The sequence below is a fragment of the Bidens hawaiensis genome, unplaced genomic scaffold (assembly GCF_021521415.1).
Source record: "Bidens hawaiensis isolate Kalapana, Puna unplaced genomic scaffold, B.hawaiensis_p1.1 tig00046365_1, whole genome shotgun sequence".
Classification (NCBI taxonomy): Eukaryota; Viridiplantae; Streptophyta; class Magnoliopsida; order Asterales; family Asteraceae; genus Bidens; species Bidens hawaiensis.
Window position 1 is genome coordinate 82,004 of NW_027505983.1, and position 18,191 is coordinate 100,194.

The following is an 18,191-nucleotide window of genomic DNA, read 5'->3' on the forward strand; positions in this document are numbered from 1 at the left end:
ACCCATTCGTTACATTATAACGAATCAGACCTCATTCGTTTAGTCTGGTTAACGAATTGAACCTTATGACGAATTGAACTCTTATAACGAGCCAGTCCTCACAACGAATTAGACCTTTTAACGAACTAGTCATCATAACGAATTGGACTCTTCATAACGAACTGGCATTATAACGAACCGCTTAGCGAATGAGAATTAGTTCGTTATTCCTCCCTTAACGAATCAACACACGAATTACTTGCTAATTCGTTACGCCCGCTAACGAACTAGGATAGGTTAAAATGTCAGGGAACATTCCCTGACATCCTTACCTCTTACACCTTTTCCGGCGCCGTCGCCGGAAAAATGCAGTTTCACCGGAAAAACGAGTTTTGACTCGTTTTTCACCGTTTTTCGCCCCGTTCGATCCAGAACTGAGCTAGGGTGATCCCTAAGCTCATCTAAGGTTCGGTTTATACCCGACTTCATCCGAATCTCGTGGCTTAACGGTTTAACGGTGTCGGCTCGTCGTTTTGTGACCATGTCTAACGGGTTTAAGCTCACACAACATCATACTATTATTACCTCGGGTCGGTGTTTGGTTTCCTTCTTGATTTCAGCTAAGATAAGGAGAGGATTAGAGAGAAGGCTTAAGTGTGTGTTTTGGATGGTGTATGGAATATGTGTAATGAGGAATTAAGTGGTGTTTATGGTTTATATATTTATGGATCATGGGCTTAAGCCCATGGTCTTTCCTCCTTTCCTCTAACCCAAGTCCATGACTCATCTTCATTTAACCAACACAAGCCCAACTCCTATTCTATTTATCTAAACCGGTAACGACCCACTATAAAAATAGACGAAATTCATTTATTATTATAACAAAAAGTAGGATGTTACATGTATCGCTTCCTTTACATTAGTGTAGTATTTATACTACAAAAGGTAAATTATTTATTAGAAAAAATTTACTATTTATGAGACAACTAGGTAAGTAAGGTTATCCTAGACTTTGAAAATGTATCCATCCATTTATTGTAGATTTGACCTAATTATCTACAACAGATTTACCTTTTTAACATAGGAAATAGACGTTCTGTTATAAACAATTTTTATAATTATCTTTTTTTTCACATATGATACTGACATGTTTCAGTTGTAAAAAAGTAGACAAACTTTGTTTTAAAGTTGTAACGAGTTCACGACCCCACTCTAAAATTATCCGCTATTACAACCCAACCTAACCCAATCTCTTTTTAAAAAACTAATCTCTCTCTTCTATCTACATAACCCAACACAATCTAATATTTAACTCACTATCATAGTCTAACCTAAACCAATATTTTATTAATTAGATACGATTACGATTATTGTTTATTATATAAAAAGCATTAGAAATGATAAAATAATAATTTTATTTCTAAACTTATAAATTATTTATATTAAATATAAAAACAAAAGAATTTTTAAGCTTTTTTCTTGCATATTTCTTTGAACAATGGATAACTTATGGAATATAAAATCTGACATCTAATAAAGAAACATTTACAACCAGTGTGATCTAGTGACAAAGGTGTATGTCTAATAACTAAAAGGTTGTGTATTTTAGTCTCTCTTAAGTCTTGAGATTAAATAGGTGAAAAAATAATTAGTTGTTAAAAAAATCAAAGAAACATTTAAATAAATGAAAATAAAAAATAAAAAAGATTATAATATTATACGGCTGGTTGCAAACTTGGGTTGCCCTAGCTAGAGGGGTAGGGTTGTCCAAAATACTCGTCGCTTACCGCTCGTTCGCCGCTATCTCGAAAATCGCTCGAAAAATGTTCTTTTGATTTCGGCTCGGTTTGGGAATGAGTTGTTCGATTGGGTCCGATTTGAAAACAAGCTAAGCACGAGCGAAGCAGAGCTCAGTTCGGTTCGGTTCGTTTATGCTTGAATTAATTTTTATTTATTATATATATATACACATATATACATAGGATTGATTTTTTTTAGAACCACTTTTAGTTTTAAGAACTCGAAAGAACTCAACGTAACAATTTTTTTTACACACTTGTAATACGTAAGTGTAATTGACGTAAAAAAATTACACCATTTTTTTACACACCGAATCAACTTATTACACACGTGTAACTAACATTTAAACTTGTATAAGTATCAAAAATATTTATTCTCTCCCTGATTAAATTTTTAATCAGATTTATTCTCAGCCACATATTTAATACTCATTTAATTGATTGTGTGGCCCATATTGAGTTCTGAAAGTTCTTACAACTCATCAAGTTTTCAAAAGATCATTCTCCTACATACATATAAGTATTTCTTAAAGTTTTTAAATAATTCCCTCTTTTGTGTTGACTTTAAAGTTCAATATTAAACTCTAGCTACACGTTTTATATGTATTTTCTTGTTAACTTTGAGTCTTAGGCATTTTATATTATAATTGGAAGTCTATAAATTTTGGAGTTGAAAGTTTTGAAATTAATGATATTTTTTACTTGTATAAATTTAAAATAAAAAACTTTGTACGAAACCAAGCCAAAACAAGTCGCTCGGTTTAAAATCAAACCAAGTTCAAGCATAAAAATATCGCTTGTTTATTAAAATTTAGTTTGCCCGATTCGGCTCGCTTTCAAACCATAACAAGTATGAGCAAGCCTATGTTTGATTCGACTCGATTCGTAAACAGCCCAAACCGGGGGTCGTTCACCACATCTACGGTTCTAAAGTTTTTAAATTAAAAAGTATTTTGTATTTATATACGCATGACAATTGGTTGTCACTGGAGTTAAGTCAATCACTCCTCTTTGAAAGAAGGGGCGCTTCCGGTTCTGTCGGTGCTTGAAACAATTTTGTCTTCTCCATATTACTATATCTCTAGAGTCAATAATTTTATATGAGGTCTATCATGCTGAGGTCTATCCTGTAGAGGTACTCAAATTGGATCAGTGATCGATTTCTAGGTTTCGTCGTAAACCTAATTGGTTACTTCCAATTACGTAAATCAATAGTTCAAACCGCACTCAAAGGTAGGGCATTTCCCATTTTTATAGGAACTTCTGTACCAGAAACAATGGTATCTCCAATTATAGCCCCCCTGGGATGTAAAATATATCTCTTCTCACCATCCCTATAGTGTATGAGACAAATGTATGCATCTCGATTCGGGTCGTATTCTATGGTTACGATTCTACCATATATGTCTTTTTCATTCCGTCGAAAATCTATAACTTTTCAAGTATTATTCGACTAAAACAAGACTTCATTCAGCCTACTTCTTTCCTTTATGGCTTTATCTATTAGTAATTTACTAGTAATAAGACCCGCACGCGTTGCGGTGGATTATTACGTTTATACTTGTTTGTTGTGCGACACGATTCTATCCTATCCAACTTTATCTAAAGCTAGTTAGAGCTCCTACTCTTTTGAATTTCTTTATTCCTAAAAACACTATTACCAATAATAATTGAAATGTCAAAGACAAAAGAACAGCCAAAATTAATGTTTCTTTGCAAATGCTGAATGTAAACTGTTTTCTATTACATTATTTTAAAAATAAACACTTGCTGCAAGGATTACTTTGCTACCAAGTTCAGCAAAGCTATTTCTCTGCAAGTATATACCTAGGAGAGTAGTGCTATAGAACCACAATGAATAGAAAACTTGCATACACGAAAATTATGGATTAGTTATTAATGAAGAAGAGCCATAAACACTTCCTCAAACACATACAGTTCCTATATTAAAGCAAAAACAAAGTTAATAGTTCAGGCATTTCACAAAATTTGTATTACGAAGTCAAAAGTACGGTTTGCAAGTTCAAAGTGGATCTACTACTCTTAAAAATTACAAAGTGAATGTTAAAGGTATTGATCATTTGATTGCAAAAAGTTGTAAACCAAAAAGGGGAGTTTTGGTCACAATAATAATTTTGAGTTGAAATTGTCACACCCTCAATTTTCGACTAACGTGGTTTCACTACTAGAAATTTGCTCTGATAAGACCGCCTTTACCGACCACATGTGGTCGGTATAGAGTGGCCACTAGAAAATGGTCCGGACAAGTCAGAATTGTGGTCGGTATAAAATTGGTCGGTATACATAAACCTTTCCCGACCACAAGTGGTCACAAAAAGTTTGGTCTCAAAATTTTTACTCATTTAAAAATAAATGTAAAATAAAATTTTAAAAACTTTTACCGACTTCATGTGGTCGTTATACATATACCTTTCCTGACCAGAAATGGTCACCAAAAGTGTGGTCACAATTTTTTCTCATTTAAATATAAATGTAAAATAAAAATATTAAAAAACTTTTACTGATGACATGTGGTCGGTATAGGTTTTTAGAAATCTACTTTTACCGACGATTTGTGGTCGGTACAGGATTTATTTAGAAACTATTTTTTAAAATTTTTTTAATTTTTCAGAATAATATAAATTTAATGCCTAATAAATGAAAAAATCCTGTACATAATTCAAACCTAATACAATATTACCAAACATCGATTCATACATAATTAAACCTAAACAGAATATTACCAAACGTAGCTTAGTGCATATTTAAACCTAAACAAAATATTACTAAACGTCCTAAGTTACTTAGGTTAATTGTATTACAAGCCATTAAATTGTCATAGTCAAATACCTAGCAATCTCCACCCTCGCTTCCTTCATCATCTTCATCCTCACTAACTTCGTCACCTTCAGCCTCCTCAATTTGAAGCGACTTATCATTTTTCCTCTTGGTTAACTCACGTACTTGGCCTACCAACCCGGTCACTGTTAGTTGCATTTGCTGCCATTATTCGGTGTAGCAAAAGACGTCCCACGAGATGGATCATAAGGGGTATACCTCACTTTACTACCCACACCCTTGGTCCAATCATGGCGTTCACCAAGGGCACGGTTTAAGCACTCGGCCTCGTCAATTTCTTCACCTTCCGGTTGGGCGTTTCGCATTTTGTTTAGCTCGATTTGTATTTTTTCCTATATTAAACAATACATGAATAACAAGTATTAAAAATATTGCAAACTTAAAATTATATATAAACAAACCAATACACACATATACTTATATAAACGTATACATACATGCACATTCCGGGTCAAACGGGCCAAACTACTCGTGTTCGTAATACTAAAAGTTACACAATGTACATATATACACGTATACAAATACATAAAATAACAAGGTTAAAAAAACACAAACTTATATATATTTAAACAAGCCAATACACATATACACGTATACATACAAACATACACGTCCTGGTTAAAACAGAACACAATCATTAACACAAGCATGTATAGAATGATATCCTAACCCAATCTTTTTCAACTTCTTAGCTTCATAGTATGAGGCTGGAATGCGGTAATTCTCTTTCGGGAATGCAACACATAGAAACTCTAGAAGTTGGTTAAACGAAGTATCCGTCCATTTGTTGTTGACTTTAATATGCATCAATTTGGCTAGGAAGTTTAAGGAAGACATCCAACTGCAACCTGGGTATAACTCGGTAGTGACCTCAGCAAACAATTCATCAAATTCCGGGTCTACATAAGTTTCATCTTCATTTATATTTTCTTCTCTTGTATTCTTCTCCACCATAATATCATCAATTGCATCAAACATCTCTTGAGTTGGCGCTGGAGTATGAGTATTTGAAAAGAACATTTCGTTTACAGCCGCAGCATCAGGAAAATCCTCTCTGTGATAAAACCATGTCTGATATGATGGTAGAAATCCATTGTCACGTATGTGGGCTTTAACCACATCTGGATAGTTCCGATTCAAATTGATACATAGTTTACACGGGAAATAAGTTTTTCCTTCACTGTCAAGATGGTTCTTGGCAGTCTTTATAAAGTTTTCAAGTCCTTCTTTGAAAACCGGATCATTTCGATTTCGCAATCTGGTCCAACTCTTATCAATTATCGTAACTGTTCCTTATCAGTTAGTAGCGTATCAGATAGGATATTCAAAGATGGAGCCTAATTAGCTTTTTAAAGGGTTAACTTAAAGGAATAAACAGACAAATATATATGAATGTAAAGTTACATGCAAAATTACAAGCAAATTTTTATGTAGTTCATAGACGGTACCTTTCAAAGAAAAACGAGCCGAAAGACAAGAAGATACAAGCCTAAATCCTTCCAAAATAATCAAACACACCAACAAATTCGTTACAAAATTAGTAGTAAAAAGAAATTAAATTAATTAATAGTCTAAGACTTATACTTGAATTAGGAGAACTTACAGTATAGATGTTAGCTCCACAAAAACTAATGTGATATAGTGAACCTGCACAATGGGAATGATTTATAAGTTAACTATAAGAAAAACCCCATAAAATAACTAAATTATATTAGTAATAAACATAAATATAAAATAACTTCAAATTCCCTAAACAGAAAATTACTTTAGATCGGCTATGGTGTCATTGGGATAAATACTTTTAACACCCATTGTTCAAAATTAACTTAATTATACCTACAATTATTATGAGTTAACCCAGATACAACAAGTTGGGAGTAACACTATTAGAATAAATCACAAATTAGGTGTAGAAATTGGCTCACTGTGGTGGATGCAGAGGCTGCTCACGGTGGTGGAGGCGGAGACTTGGTCATGGTGTTGGAGGGGCTCACGATGGTGGATGGGAGGAGGATGGCTGCAACAATGTGAGAGAGGTGTTGGATGTGTGAATGAAACCCTGTTCTACTTATTAGGGCTGGGCAAAAAAAACTTAAGTGTTCTAGCAAATTGGCAATAAATTATCTTTTTTAAAATTTTAACCATATCCAGACTACAAGTGGACGGGGAAAATTTTCACATAGCGGAAAATTTCCCGCTAAAACTATCCCGACCACATGTGGCCAGTATTGATGTTCTATAACATATATACACATAGGAGTATTCGGGTTAGCCCGAAACCTAGTTTTTTTTTTTTTTTTTTGCCTAAAACTTTTCCGACTTTATTAACTACCATCACTAATCGGATTTTTCGGGTTAACCCGAAACCCATTTTTTCCTAAAAACGAACCCGAAGCTCGATCTTATTAATTAACAATTTTTTTTATTCTGGTTAGGCCAGACATACTGATTAATATTTTTTGATTCTATTTTACCCGACCCTAATTAACTTATTTGTGTTTGGGTTCCGTTTGAATCGGGTTCGAACATTTTTGACACCCCTACACACAAATATGCATATTTTTAGGAGCGTTTGAAACTACCAATACCTAAATGAGTCTTCCTGAAATGGTATGGCAACCGTCCGTACTGATTTCGATGTTTTAGGCCTGACTCACTTAAGAACACCATCAAGTGGGTTAGCTCGAAACCTAGTTTTATTTTTTTGCTAAAACTATCTCGACCCTATTAACTATCATCACTAATCGGATTATCCGGTTTAACCCGAAACCCATTTTCCCTAAAAACGAACCCAAAGCTCGATCTTGTTAATTAACAATTTGTTTTATTCAGGTCAGCCCGAACAAACCGATTAATATTTTTTGACTCTATTTTACCCAGCCCTAATTAGCCTATTTTGGGTTTTGACTAAGAATACCATCAAGTGGGTTTCGATGCTTCAGACCTGACCGCCACCCCCCCCCCCCCCCCGTTGGCGCGCGAGTTAGATTTCGAGCCGAACACCTTGAGAATCCCAAGTATTAACCATCATCGAATGCCATTGAACTAGAGGACTAATTGCACATACATATATCAATACACGTTTCCACGTACAAATTCATATCTATACACAATAGACATACATATACATTGATATGGATACATGCATACATCGACACACACACATGCACCTACCAATACATTTATATGCATACACACACATACATCGACACACACACACACACATAACATATCAATGCATAAGCATATGCATCTACACACATATGCATATACTCATATGGATACATACATAGACATACACATAGACATACACACATACAAAGTATATGCATTCATACACATGACACAGTTATACATTGTACACAAACATATACATTCATATAATTATGTAGTTCTATACACATACATAGACATACACACACACATGTTATCAGAGAAATAAGCAGCCAATACGTTGTCGTTTTATTTAGTTTATATAAAAAAACATTTACTAGATAACATGTCGTCGAGATAGAAGTTATCGAAACGATATTGAATCTAAAATAATTAAATAAAATTGAAATAAGACAAAGCCTATCCTGGCCACATGCGACAAGATAAAGTTTTTAGATGACATTCAAAAATTTAAAACAAAATTCAAAATAAAAGGAAATCTATCCGACCACGAGTGGTCAGGAAAAGCCTGTCAAACTATATTCCTCCACAACATGATATTCCCGCTAAACTAAAAATAATAATGATTAGAATAAAAACCAACCTATCCCGACAACATGTGGTCAGGAAAAGGTTTTAAGATGGCGCTCAAAATATTCATCGCTCCCGCTAACTTAAAAAAAAGTTATAATTAAAATTATATCAACCTATCCCGACCACATGTGGTCGGTATAGGTGTTGTAAAAGCATATACACAACTAAAGACTAAAAAAATCAAAAATAAAATATATTTACTTTTTCCCGACCACATGTGGTCGGAATAAAATTTCTGGAAGAACCAAACATCCCGCTAAATCTATCCCGGCCACATGTGGTCGGTAAAGTGTTGTCATAAGCGAAATCTGTCCAAACCCTATAGTGACCGCATGTGGTCGGTACAAGTGTTCAATAGTGACCACAATTGTGGTCAGTATAGGAGCGGTCCTGTCAGAACAGTTTTCTTGTAGTGTTTTACCGTGAGGCGCGTGACATACCATGATCTAGCCATGTATAATAAGGAATAACCAATTTATAATGGAAAATATTTAAATATTATTGCTCATCATAAATGAGGTAAGTACATTTACAATAAAGTTTTTTACATTTGTGGAAGCGTATAATTTAGGAAAACACTTAAAAACCCAGAGTGCGTCTCAAGACGCCCAGACATAACATTTCATTGAAGACTCCCAGCATAATTCGATGCTTAGTGGGATCCAAGCATCCTAGACTCATTTCAACTTCGCACGTGCACCTTAAACATCTGAGAAAGACATGCTAAAATGGGTCAACACAACGGTTGGTGAGTTCACATGTTTGAGTTTAAAAACAAGTTTGTTAAACAAACCATTTAGTAAGTAAACGTTGTAAGCAATAAAGCATGGATAATGTATGCATTAGTAATACCGCTAGTTAATTACGCTAGCAATCAGGTTACATTAGTGTGAGTTCCATTATGACCGAGGCTGACTTGTTAGTTTGTTTGCCACCCACGAAGTCTAAAATAAGACTAGTGCATATTGCGTTCCTAGTAAATGAAACGCCCGGCAACTCCCTCAACCGAGAGCCCCGAGGGGGTTCATCAAACCTAGTAGTACTACCTTTTATTACCGAGCCAATGTACAATTGTCAACGGTTTAATGTGCATGGGGGACTTCAGCCTAAGTGCACTATGTACCCATGAGGTATTAAAAAGTCTACAATTATCCAAAAAGTTTGTATGTTGCATGCTTCCCCCCCCCCCCCCAAAAAAAAAGGAGTAAGTAAAAACTGGGGTAGTGAAACTCATCTCGAATGCGGTTCAAATTGAAAGACAACTGCTTAAGTCAATGTTGTTCTAGTGCCTAAATCATACAAGCACTATAAGTATTTGCTAAGCGATTCCTAGAACTCTTAGTATCCAAACAATTCCCTAGTTTATTTGAAGTTTGACCAAAGTTTGACCTTTTCTAAACTTTGACCAAAGTTTGACTTTTGTTGACTTTGACCAAAGTTTGACTATATAATTTGTCATGATAATTTTAATTTTTTCAAAAAAGTATATTATTGAAAGTATTATTTTAAAAAAAATAAATTATTTTTAAGTTAGATATTTTATCATGTTTTATATTTTTAAATATCATGTTTTATATTTTTAAATATATTTTTTTAAATTTACTATCGAAAATATTATTTTAAAAAATATATTTTTAAGTTATACATTTTATCAAGTTATTTTTATTTTAAAATTGTTGATAACACAAACATTTTATTCCTAATTATTCATAATAATACAAAACATTTTATTGATAGTATCTCAAACATTTTACAAATCATCCTAAATAAGTTGGCTCTTCAGTTTGCACTCGCCAAGTTTCCCATATTCGCATATACTCTTTTTTAAGATCTTCGTACAAAGACCTCCATTCGTGTGCCGCTGCATTGGGGTATCCTTCCCATTGACGTGCTGGTAGCGGCACGGGGAAATTCCCTTCTAATTGTATGTTGAGCCAATGATTATCCTTAACATTTAAGACTACTATTGCCGGAATATGAGATAGTGGTTCCGGACTCATTCTCATTGGGAAGTAACTCTCACTGGAAGTCAGATGGAGATTGATTAAAACACAGTCATACGTATGAGCCACTACGTGTCCATGCGCATGTAACGTAAACCACCTAATCTTTTGTTGGAATAAAGCAGACGTTGAGTAGTCCAGCGAATCACGAACCGTGTCATAATTACCGGTTATCTCATAGTTCAACCTGTGCCTCCACCACGATTTATTAGTGTCCATCTCATTCCTCATGCTTGCTCTGACCTCCTTCCAGTTCATTTGACGCATGCCTAAGCCGACAGCGATTACTCTGAAACCGCAATTACCTTCTGGCTTTACATTTGTTATTCTTGAAATGAACGGGTATGCCCAGGTGGGAATGACGTGCCTATAACTTTCTATGATTGGGACGTCCTTTGGGTCACGCAGTAATGGAAAACCAAGGTCGGTTGGAGTCTCTTTATTTTTAGATGAGTGTTTCGGTGGTTTAGGTATCTTAAACCTGGCCTGAGACTGAGACTGGGAACGCGACAACGAATGGGTGGGGGTTTCGGGTGTTGGTTCCCGTGACAAGGAGGGGGCGTAGGAGCTGTGTCTGTGGGGATCAAAAGACGGGGAGGGGGCGTATGAGCTGTGTCTGTGGGGATCAGTTGACGGGGACGGGGCGTACGACCTGTGTCTGTGGGGATCAGTTGACGGGGACGGGGAGTACGACCTGTGTCTGTGGGGATCAGTTGACGGGGACGGGGAGTACGAGCTCTGTCTAGTGGTTTCTCTTTTCTTGGCTTGTTGGTTTAGATTTGGACGCACCCTAGGGTCCTCTCGTTTCTCAGGCTCCTCCTTGTTTGATTTCCCAGGAAGAACAGACATTATCTTTGAGAATAGACTTTTTTTGCATTCGGTTGTTTAGTCCTAGAACTTGATTTTTCACATCTTCCAGTTCCGCTTCATAGTCTGGTTTTTCGTATCCAAAAAACGCCGAACTGAAATCGAGCTTCCTCCAAAAGGGATCTATATCTTTTAATGGAATACGTATATTGTTAATAGTGTACCAGTTAAGCTTACAAGCACACGGCAAGCCCCATGATGTTTGTAACCGGTGGTCGCACTCTGCCCCCGTATCTTGCAATGTGTCAAGCAAAGTCAGCTCTTTGTCAAGTTTAGCGATAGCAAAAAGTGACACCCTATTACGTATCTTTTTAAACAAAGTCAACTTATGGTACTTCTTGACCCTAACACGGGAGTCTTCAAGGGTCGCACTGATTTCTTCCATTTGGGAATTCACCACTTAAAGGGCAAACGCCGCAATAGAGTCTAGCGAATCGTTCGGCCCCCGCAGGGTATCTCTTCAAGTTCACGTGCTGGCCCTCTACTCTGTTTGTTGTATGCTCACCGAAGTTTAGTCGGTCGTCAATCCAGCAAGACACGAACTTCTCTTTGTAGGGTACCAACCAGTTTTCGCGGATATAATACCAAGCCTCTACAAACAAATAATAAAAAAAAACATTTTAGGCAATGTACAACTAGAATCTAAAATCATATGTACATACCGGACAAAATAAAAAAACATTTTACCACGTCTGCCGTGTCCAGCTAACATTGCTTCCATTTGACCGCAGTTGTAGTTGAACATAGATTTTGTTGGCGACGAGTACAGTACTTTCCACCAGTAAGAAAAGGACTCAAAGATATCTGTCTGAATAACACTCTTATGTTTTTTCTTTATGTTCTGGAAGATGTGCAACCTACAAAGGTTTTTGGTAGCATTGGGAAAGACTTTTTCACAGGATTTCATCAAGGCTTGGTCCTTGTCAGTCAGGATGACACGCGGCTCCCTACAATCGACGAGCATGCCTTTAAGTCGTTGCAGGCCCATGTGAAGTTACACTCTTGCTCCCTAAAGATAACAGCGTGCGCAATATAGAAAGACTTTGATGTCGACGTCACACCAACAAACTGAACAAACGGCCACTTGTACATGTTGGTGTTGTACGTCGTGTCAATCAGCAACAAATCTGGGAACGCACGCCACATGGTATGCGACTTCTCGTGACAAAAGAAAACATTCTCCGTCCTATTGGTGGAAGGATTCTCCCATGTGTAAAAGGTAAACTCATGGGTTTGAAGAAAGTTTTCAAGTACCTACGTTGGGTTTAACAAAAAATTAATAAATATTACAAATACTCTAATTAAACATCAGAATTATAATAAAATTAATATAATAAAATGATATTATAAATAATATTCTTATTAAATCTTACAGAATATATATATTTTATATATATGATAAAACAGAATAATATATATTCAAAATAATATATATTAAAAAGAGTTTTACAAAATAATAATATTCTAATAACAAGTACCTGCATGGGGGTGTCACCAATTTTATCTTGGTCATCAACAAGCTTCACGACGTTGTATATATCCCTAGTAATACATTTGTTACCGGGAAAGCGTTTCTTTATGGCTGACATAATTTTAGCAGGCCTCAGACCCTGCCTATGCAAAGTCGCAACCATATCAATTTCCTCGTCGGTCAGTTTCCTTAGTGCCGGGTGCCCCTCCTCAAACATAACAGGATCGTGGTTGTGTGTCTCGTTGACAACCTCTAGCTTCCAACAACGACCTGGCGTGTTGTATCTCCCGACAAGTTTAAATGGACAACCCCTTTTAATACTCCCGGTATGCCTCATCGTTGCTTTGAGTTTTGGTTCCCCACCTAGATTGAATACAATTTCAACACTTTTGTTCCTTGAACGTTGGACTGAGATAACACAACCATGCTCACGTCCTGTCTTCTTAACCCAATCCACCAACTCAGCAACAGAATCAAAATACTGATATCAAGCAATGTAAATAAGGTAATATTTAGTAACGTGTTGAAAAAGAATAATAATAACTTTTTTTTAAAAAAATAGGTCATACATTATTAGTTACATAAGAAGATGTCGTCTCCCGTATGTAACGATCACCATCATCATCATCAACATCCTCATCTCCTCCTTCGTCGTGAGCCTCTTGAATGCCATCAACGACATTGCTTGTGCCTGGTCTTGACATGTATGGTTGCTCTCCTAAAGGTAACTGGTACGAATTATGGATTCCGTAATACGGACCGTCTACATGTAACTGCTGGGAAGACTGACCATAAGATTCATCGACTCTGGCCTCATATGTATTCGACGATGTCCTATTATCCTCCGGCCAAGAAGGGTGACTACCGCCGTATATGATATACCCCTGATAAAAAATATTGGCAAGGCAACGTATAATATTTAAAAAATAACTAACGCGCTATTGTACTATATAAACACACTAAATAACCTGGTCAGGATTTGGTAAGTCGTAATGCTCGATATTTCCATACCCAGGCTCATGGTTCGAGTCGGGAAGTTCATTCAAATCTGGCAAGCCTGACTGCTCCGGCTGGTAGTTGTGTGCGTAGCCCGACTGCTCGTCGTTCCCATCACCAAACAAAATATCATATAAATCCATTATATTTTAACAAACACAAAACACAAATCTGCACATTAGTCTGCGATATATGTAGAGAATGGGAGACGGATGTGACCAAAATCAAATTATTGACTTGATCTGCCGCGTATCGGCCGATATGCGGCGTATCATGTACGATGTATGACTTGATTTGATAGTTTCAGGTTTACTATACTCAATATGCCGCGGATTGATCAATACTCCGCGTATAGGGTACAAAAATAATAAGACAAAACCTTTGGACATAATAGGATAAAAACCTCCGATACGCCGTATATCAGTCGATACGCCGCGTAGTGGTTGGGTGTTTTAATTTTTGGGTGGTGTCTCTAGTAGGACCCAAAAATTTTTTTACCATAATAAAAAAATGTTTTTTTTTTTTTAATATGAGTACCATATTAATATAAAAAAATTAAAAAAAAAAAGTTTTATACATTGTGCTATTAGTTGGTCATTGTGTTTTTTTAATTGAGTTTTCTACATTGTGTTATAGGTTATGTCCATTGTATTTTTAAATTGTTACACATATTAAAGATCAATTTTATAACAAAAGTTATCATTTTGTCTTTATGCTATCATCTTGTCTCTTGCTCGTTATTATGTCTTTCTACTCATTATTGTTTTTTAGTCACTGTGTTTTACGTTCATTGTGTATTATATTTAGGTTATTGTGTATTACATATTTACCATTGCGTTTATGTTTCAGATCATTATGTAATATGTATTCACCATTGTGTTTTACATTTTATGTTATTGTGTAATGTGCACATCATTTTGTTTTATGTATTAGATAACGTTGTTATTTTATCATTATATTTACATACAAGAATTATACAACGTTGTTATTTCACTATTACAATTTTTAGATTTCATCACTTAAAAAAAAACACATTGATGAGCATAAAGACACAATGATAAATGGAGAGACACAATGACAAAAAAAAAAGACAGAATGACGTAATTTTTTTATAAAAAAGTCATACTCATATTAAAGATAAGAAAACGCTTGTTATAATAATGCATTTTTTTGAAAAAAAAAATGTCGTACAAAAAAGTTATAAATGTTTTAATATGACGGAAGAATTGACATGTGTCTTGCATGTGACTAGAGTAAATATGTGATTTTCCCTTTATGTCCTTCAACCTTTGCTCCACCACTTGACACATGACATTTAATTATGGCTTCTCATCCTTCTAATTTTTGTTACACTTTGTAGAATAACTCAACCCTCACCTATGATAGGGTGAACGAAACTAGTGGATGTGGACTCACGTAAATATTTGGAGAAAATTAAATGAATAGGGATGGAAGAGGGTCTTGCTCTAGTTGATCAAGAGGTTCTGGCAGGAGGCACAAAGCAGCCGCCTTTGACTTATGGCACGCGAATTGAAACGACTATTGAATTGAAGATTGAAATCAATCTATGGCTATACGAGGCTAGTTCACCTCGAATCATTCTCGGGTGTTGGATTGTAAGGGGGTGGGGTGATTCCAAATCTGTAACACCCTTGGCAAACACAACATCGTCCCACTCTTAGGCTATCCCACATCGGCCGTGGACAAGAGAGATCACTGGTTCATAAGTAATGTCCTGCCTCTTAACATCACCAACGCGTTTTGGGCAACCAAAAACAAATCCGTGAGCTCTTCGTGGGCAGAGCGGACAATATTGGTGGTACGAGAGGCCGGGGTGTTACAGGTGGTAAAAAACAAATCCGTGAGTTCTTCGTGGGCAAAGCGGACAATATTGGTGGTGCGAGGGGCCGGATGTTACAGTTGGTATCAGAGCCACTCTTGTGCCGTTCGGGATGTTGGGACACACCTCATCGAGGACGATGAGTCCAAAGGGGGGTTGTCTGTAACACCCTTGGCAAACACAACATCGTCCCACTCTTAGGCTATCCCACATCGGCCGTGGACAAGAGAGATCACTGGTTCATAAGTAATGTCCTGCCTCTTAACATCACCAACGTGTTTTGGGAAACCAAAAACAAATCCGTGAGTTCTTCATGGGCAGAGCGGACAATATTGGTGGTGCGAGGGGCCGGATGTTACAAAATCCACCACTCACCACACCCAATGCTGGTGTGCCACCTCACCCCACCACATTCCATCACTAGTGATGGAATTTAGTGGGGGTGGTGGTGTGCTATGATGAGGGTTTTTTTTTTACAACTTAAAAATTTAAAACAATATTTTACTAGAACAGATTACAACTTAAAAATTATAACTAAAAAATAAAAGTTACAATAAACAATCAACTACTCGTCTAAATCCAAAAATTCCAAACCTAAAGAACCTACAACTTAAACTAGATCATATCTCAACCGATGGTGAATATCTTCATCCCGCAAGTCTAATTACACATTCTTAGGAACGAGAACTTGAGTAGGAGGATCCGACGCCCAATCTAGAGAAATTGCACGTCCATATTCTTTTATTAACATATTGTGTAATATGATGCATGCATATACTAAGCTAGAGATCGTGGGTTTTTTCATTGCACGAACCGGTCGACTAAGTATGCACCATCTACCCTTTAAGACATCAAAAGCTCTCTCAACATTTGTTGTTGTTGATTCTTGCAACTTCTTGAATGCCTTTTAATTTGTCTCGACAGGAAACGAAAAGGCTTTCACAAAAACAGACCATTGCGGGTAGATACCATCGACAAGATAGTAGCCACGTCTGTAATATCTCCCGTTGACAAAATACGGACAGAAAGGTGTTGTACCATCTGTTACTCTTTGAAATAACGGTGATGTGTATAGAACAGTGATGTCGTTGTTTGAGCCAAGAAAACCAAAATTAGAATGCCAAATCCATAAATCATTTGACGCAATCGCTTCAAGTGAGATGGTCGGTCATTTGATATCACCCCTAACATACGCCCCTCGAAACTCACGTGGAAAATTTCTCCATTCGATATGTGTGCAGTCAATGGTGCCGAGCATCCCTGGAAAATGCCATTTAGCCTCATGCGCGGCGTAAAGACGTGTAATGTCGTGTCTTGTTGGTTTTCGTAAAAACTCTTTGTCATACAATTTAATAATCACGTTACAAAAGAATTGGAGACATTCGCGTGAATTTATCTGAGACATTTGTATGTATTCATCGAATTGGTCGGGTGGGTTACCTGTCGCTAATTGACGAATAACGGATGTGCATTTTTGAAGCGGCGTAAAACTTCGTTTGCCTCTCGCGTCGTAAGATTCTTGAAACCATTCTTCGCTTGCTTCGACGTCGGTTACAATCTTTAAAAATAATGATTTGGGCAAACAAAACCATTCCCTAAACGTCTCGTCATTGTATTTCGGCTCCTCCACAAAATAATCGTTCATTAGCACTTCGTGGGCATGTATACGATCACGATCTACAATTTTTTTCTTTGGACGACTCGGGCCTTCAAGTTCGTTATATAACAACGGGAACCATTCAACAATGACATCGTTCGAAGACGAAGAGCTATCGGTGTCTAGCAGAAACGAGTTGCTTGAAATTCCATATTTTTTTGTTTTGAATTGAAGTGGTGAAGAAATTGGTTTTTGTAGTAGAAGATTGAGAATATTTTGAGTTGGATTTGATTTTGAGTTGGATTGAAATGGTTGTTATTTATATTGTTTAGTTATTTTAATCCCCCAAACCCAACGGTCACCCCCCTTCCCCAACGTTCAAATTTCTTGGATTTCTACACGTGATGGTCATCACGGCCGGACCCCCATCACGCGTGATGGGGGGACCGGCGGCGGTGTTTGAGGCTGCATAACGCGTGATGGGGTAGCCATCACGGACCACCCTGTCCCCCCCCCCCCCCCCCAAGATCTAAATTAAAAATTGTATGTTACTATTTAATTATATTTGATTGATGTATACATTTATTGTTTGTATTGTTATGAACTTATAACAATCAAGATTTTCTTGCATCATTGACATTATGAGATGATTACTACTAGTAGGAGTAATGCAAGATAGGGTTTGTTAATTATTCTTAAGTTTATGAAACATACAATTGTCCTTAACTGAGCCATATGCTACCATTGTTGATGGCTACTATTTGGATTTCACATTAGCTAATCCAGAATGTCAATTATGATTAATCAAATCAGTCATATAAAGTAGTGTCTATGATCTTATGTATCTGAACTTTGGGTGTGACTCTTAATTAATTTGTTAATTTCCAATCATTACATGCTAGTGTGCACTCTCTTGACAAACTTCATAATTGTTCTTTTTGTAATTTTAATAATCAATTAAATAATGAAGCCGATTATATAATGTTTACCATATGCTCCTCTGGATTTGATGCCCCACTTATTTTGATTATAG

At 36.4% G+C, this 18,191-nt stretch overlaps 1 protein-coding gene and 1 long non-coding RNA gene across 3 annotated transcripts in view; both read right to left on the reverse strand.

Moving 5' to 3' along the window:
* Positions 1-4,434: 4,434 nt before the first annotated feature.
* LOC143616248 (uncharacterized) lies at positions 4,435-6,696 on the reverse strand. Of its 2 annotated transcripts, none has more exons than XR_013150629.1 (3): positions 6,563-6,696; positions 6,086-6,284; positions 4,435-4,969 (listed from the first exon to the last, which is right to left on the reverse strand). It is a non-coding gene; the product is annotated as an uncharacterized LOC143616248 (long non-coding RNA). The 2 variants fall into 2 exon arrangements; XR_013150630.1 differs by lacking the exon at positions 4,435-4,969 and adding an exon at positions 5,264-5,929 and having other exon boundaries at positions 6,081-6,284.
* A 5,069-nt stretch (positions 6,697-11,765) lies between these two features.
* LOC143616250 (uncharacterized) overlaps positions 11,766-18,191 on the reverse strand; it is a 46,908-nt gene continuing 40,482 nt past the window's right edge. The window contains exons 4-8 of the mRNA XM_077089130.1: positions 13,694-13,819; positions 13,307-13,609; positions 12,733-13,206; positions 12,221-12,508; positions 11,766-11,846 (exon numbers count right to left, since the gene is read on the reverse strand). Coding sequence (XP_076945245.1) covers positions 11,766-11,846; positions 12,221-12,508; positions 12,733-13,206; positions 13,307-13,609; positions 13,694-13,819 — 1,272 coding nt within the window. The remainder of the gene's footprint in view (positions 11,847-12,220; positions 12,509-12,732; positions 13,207-13,306; positions 13,610-13,693; positions 13,820-18,191) is intronic.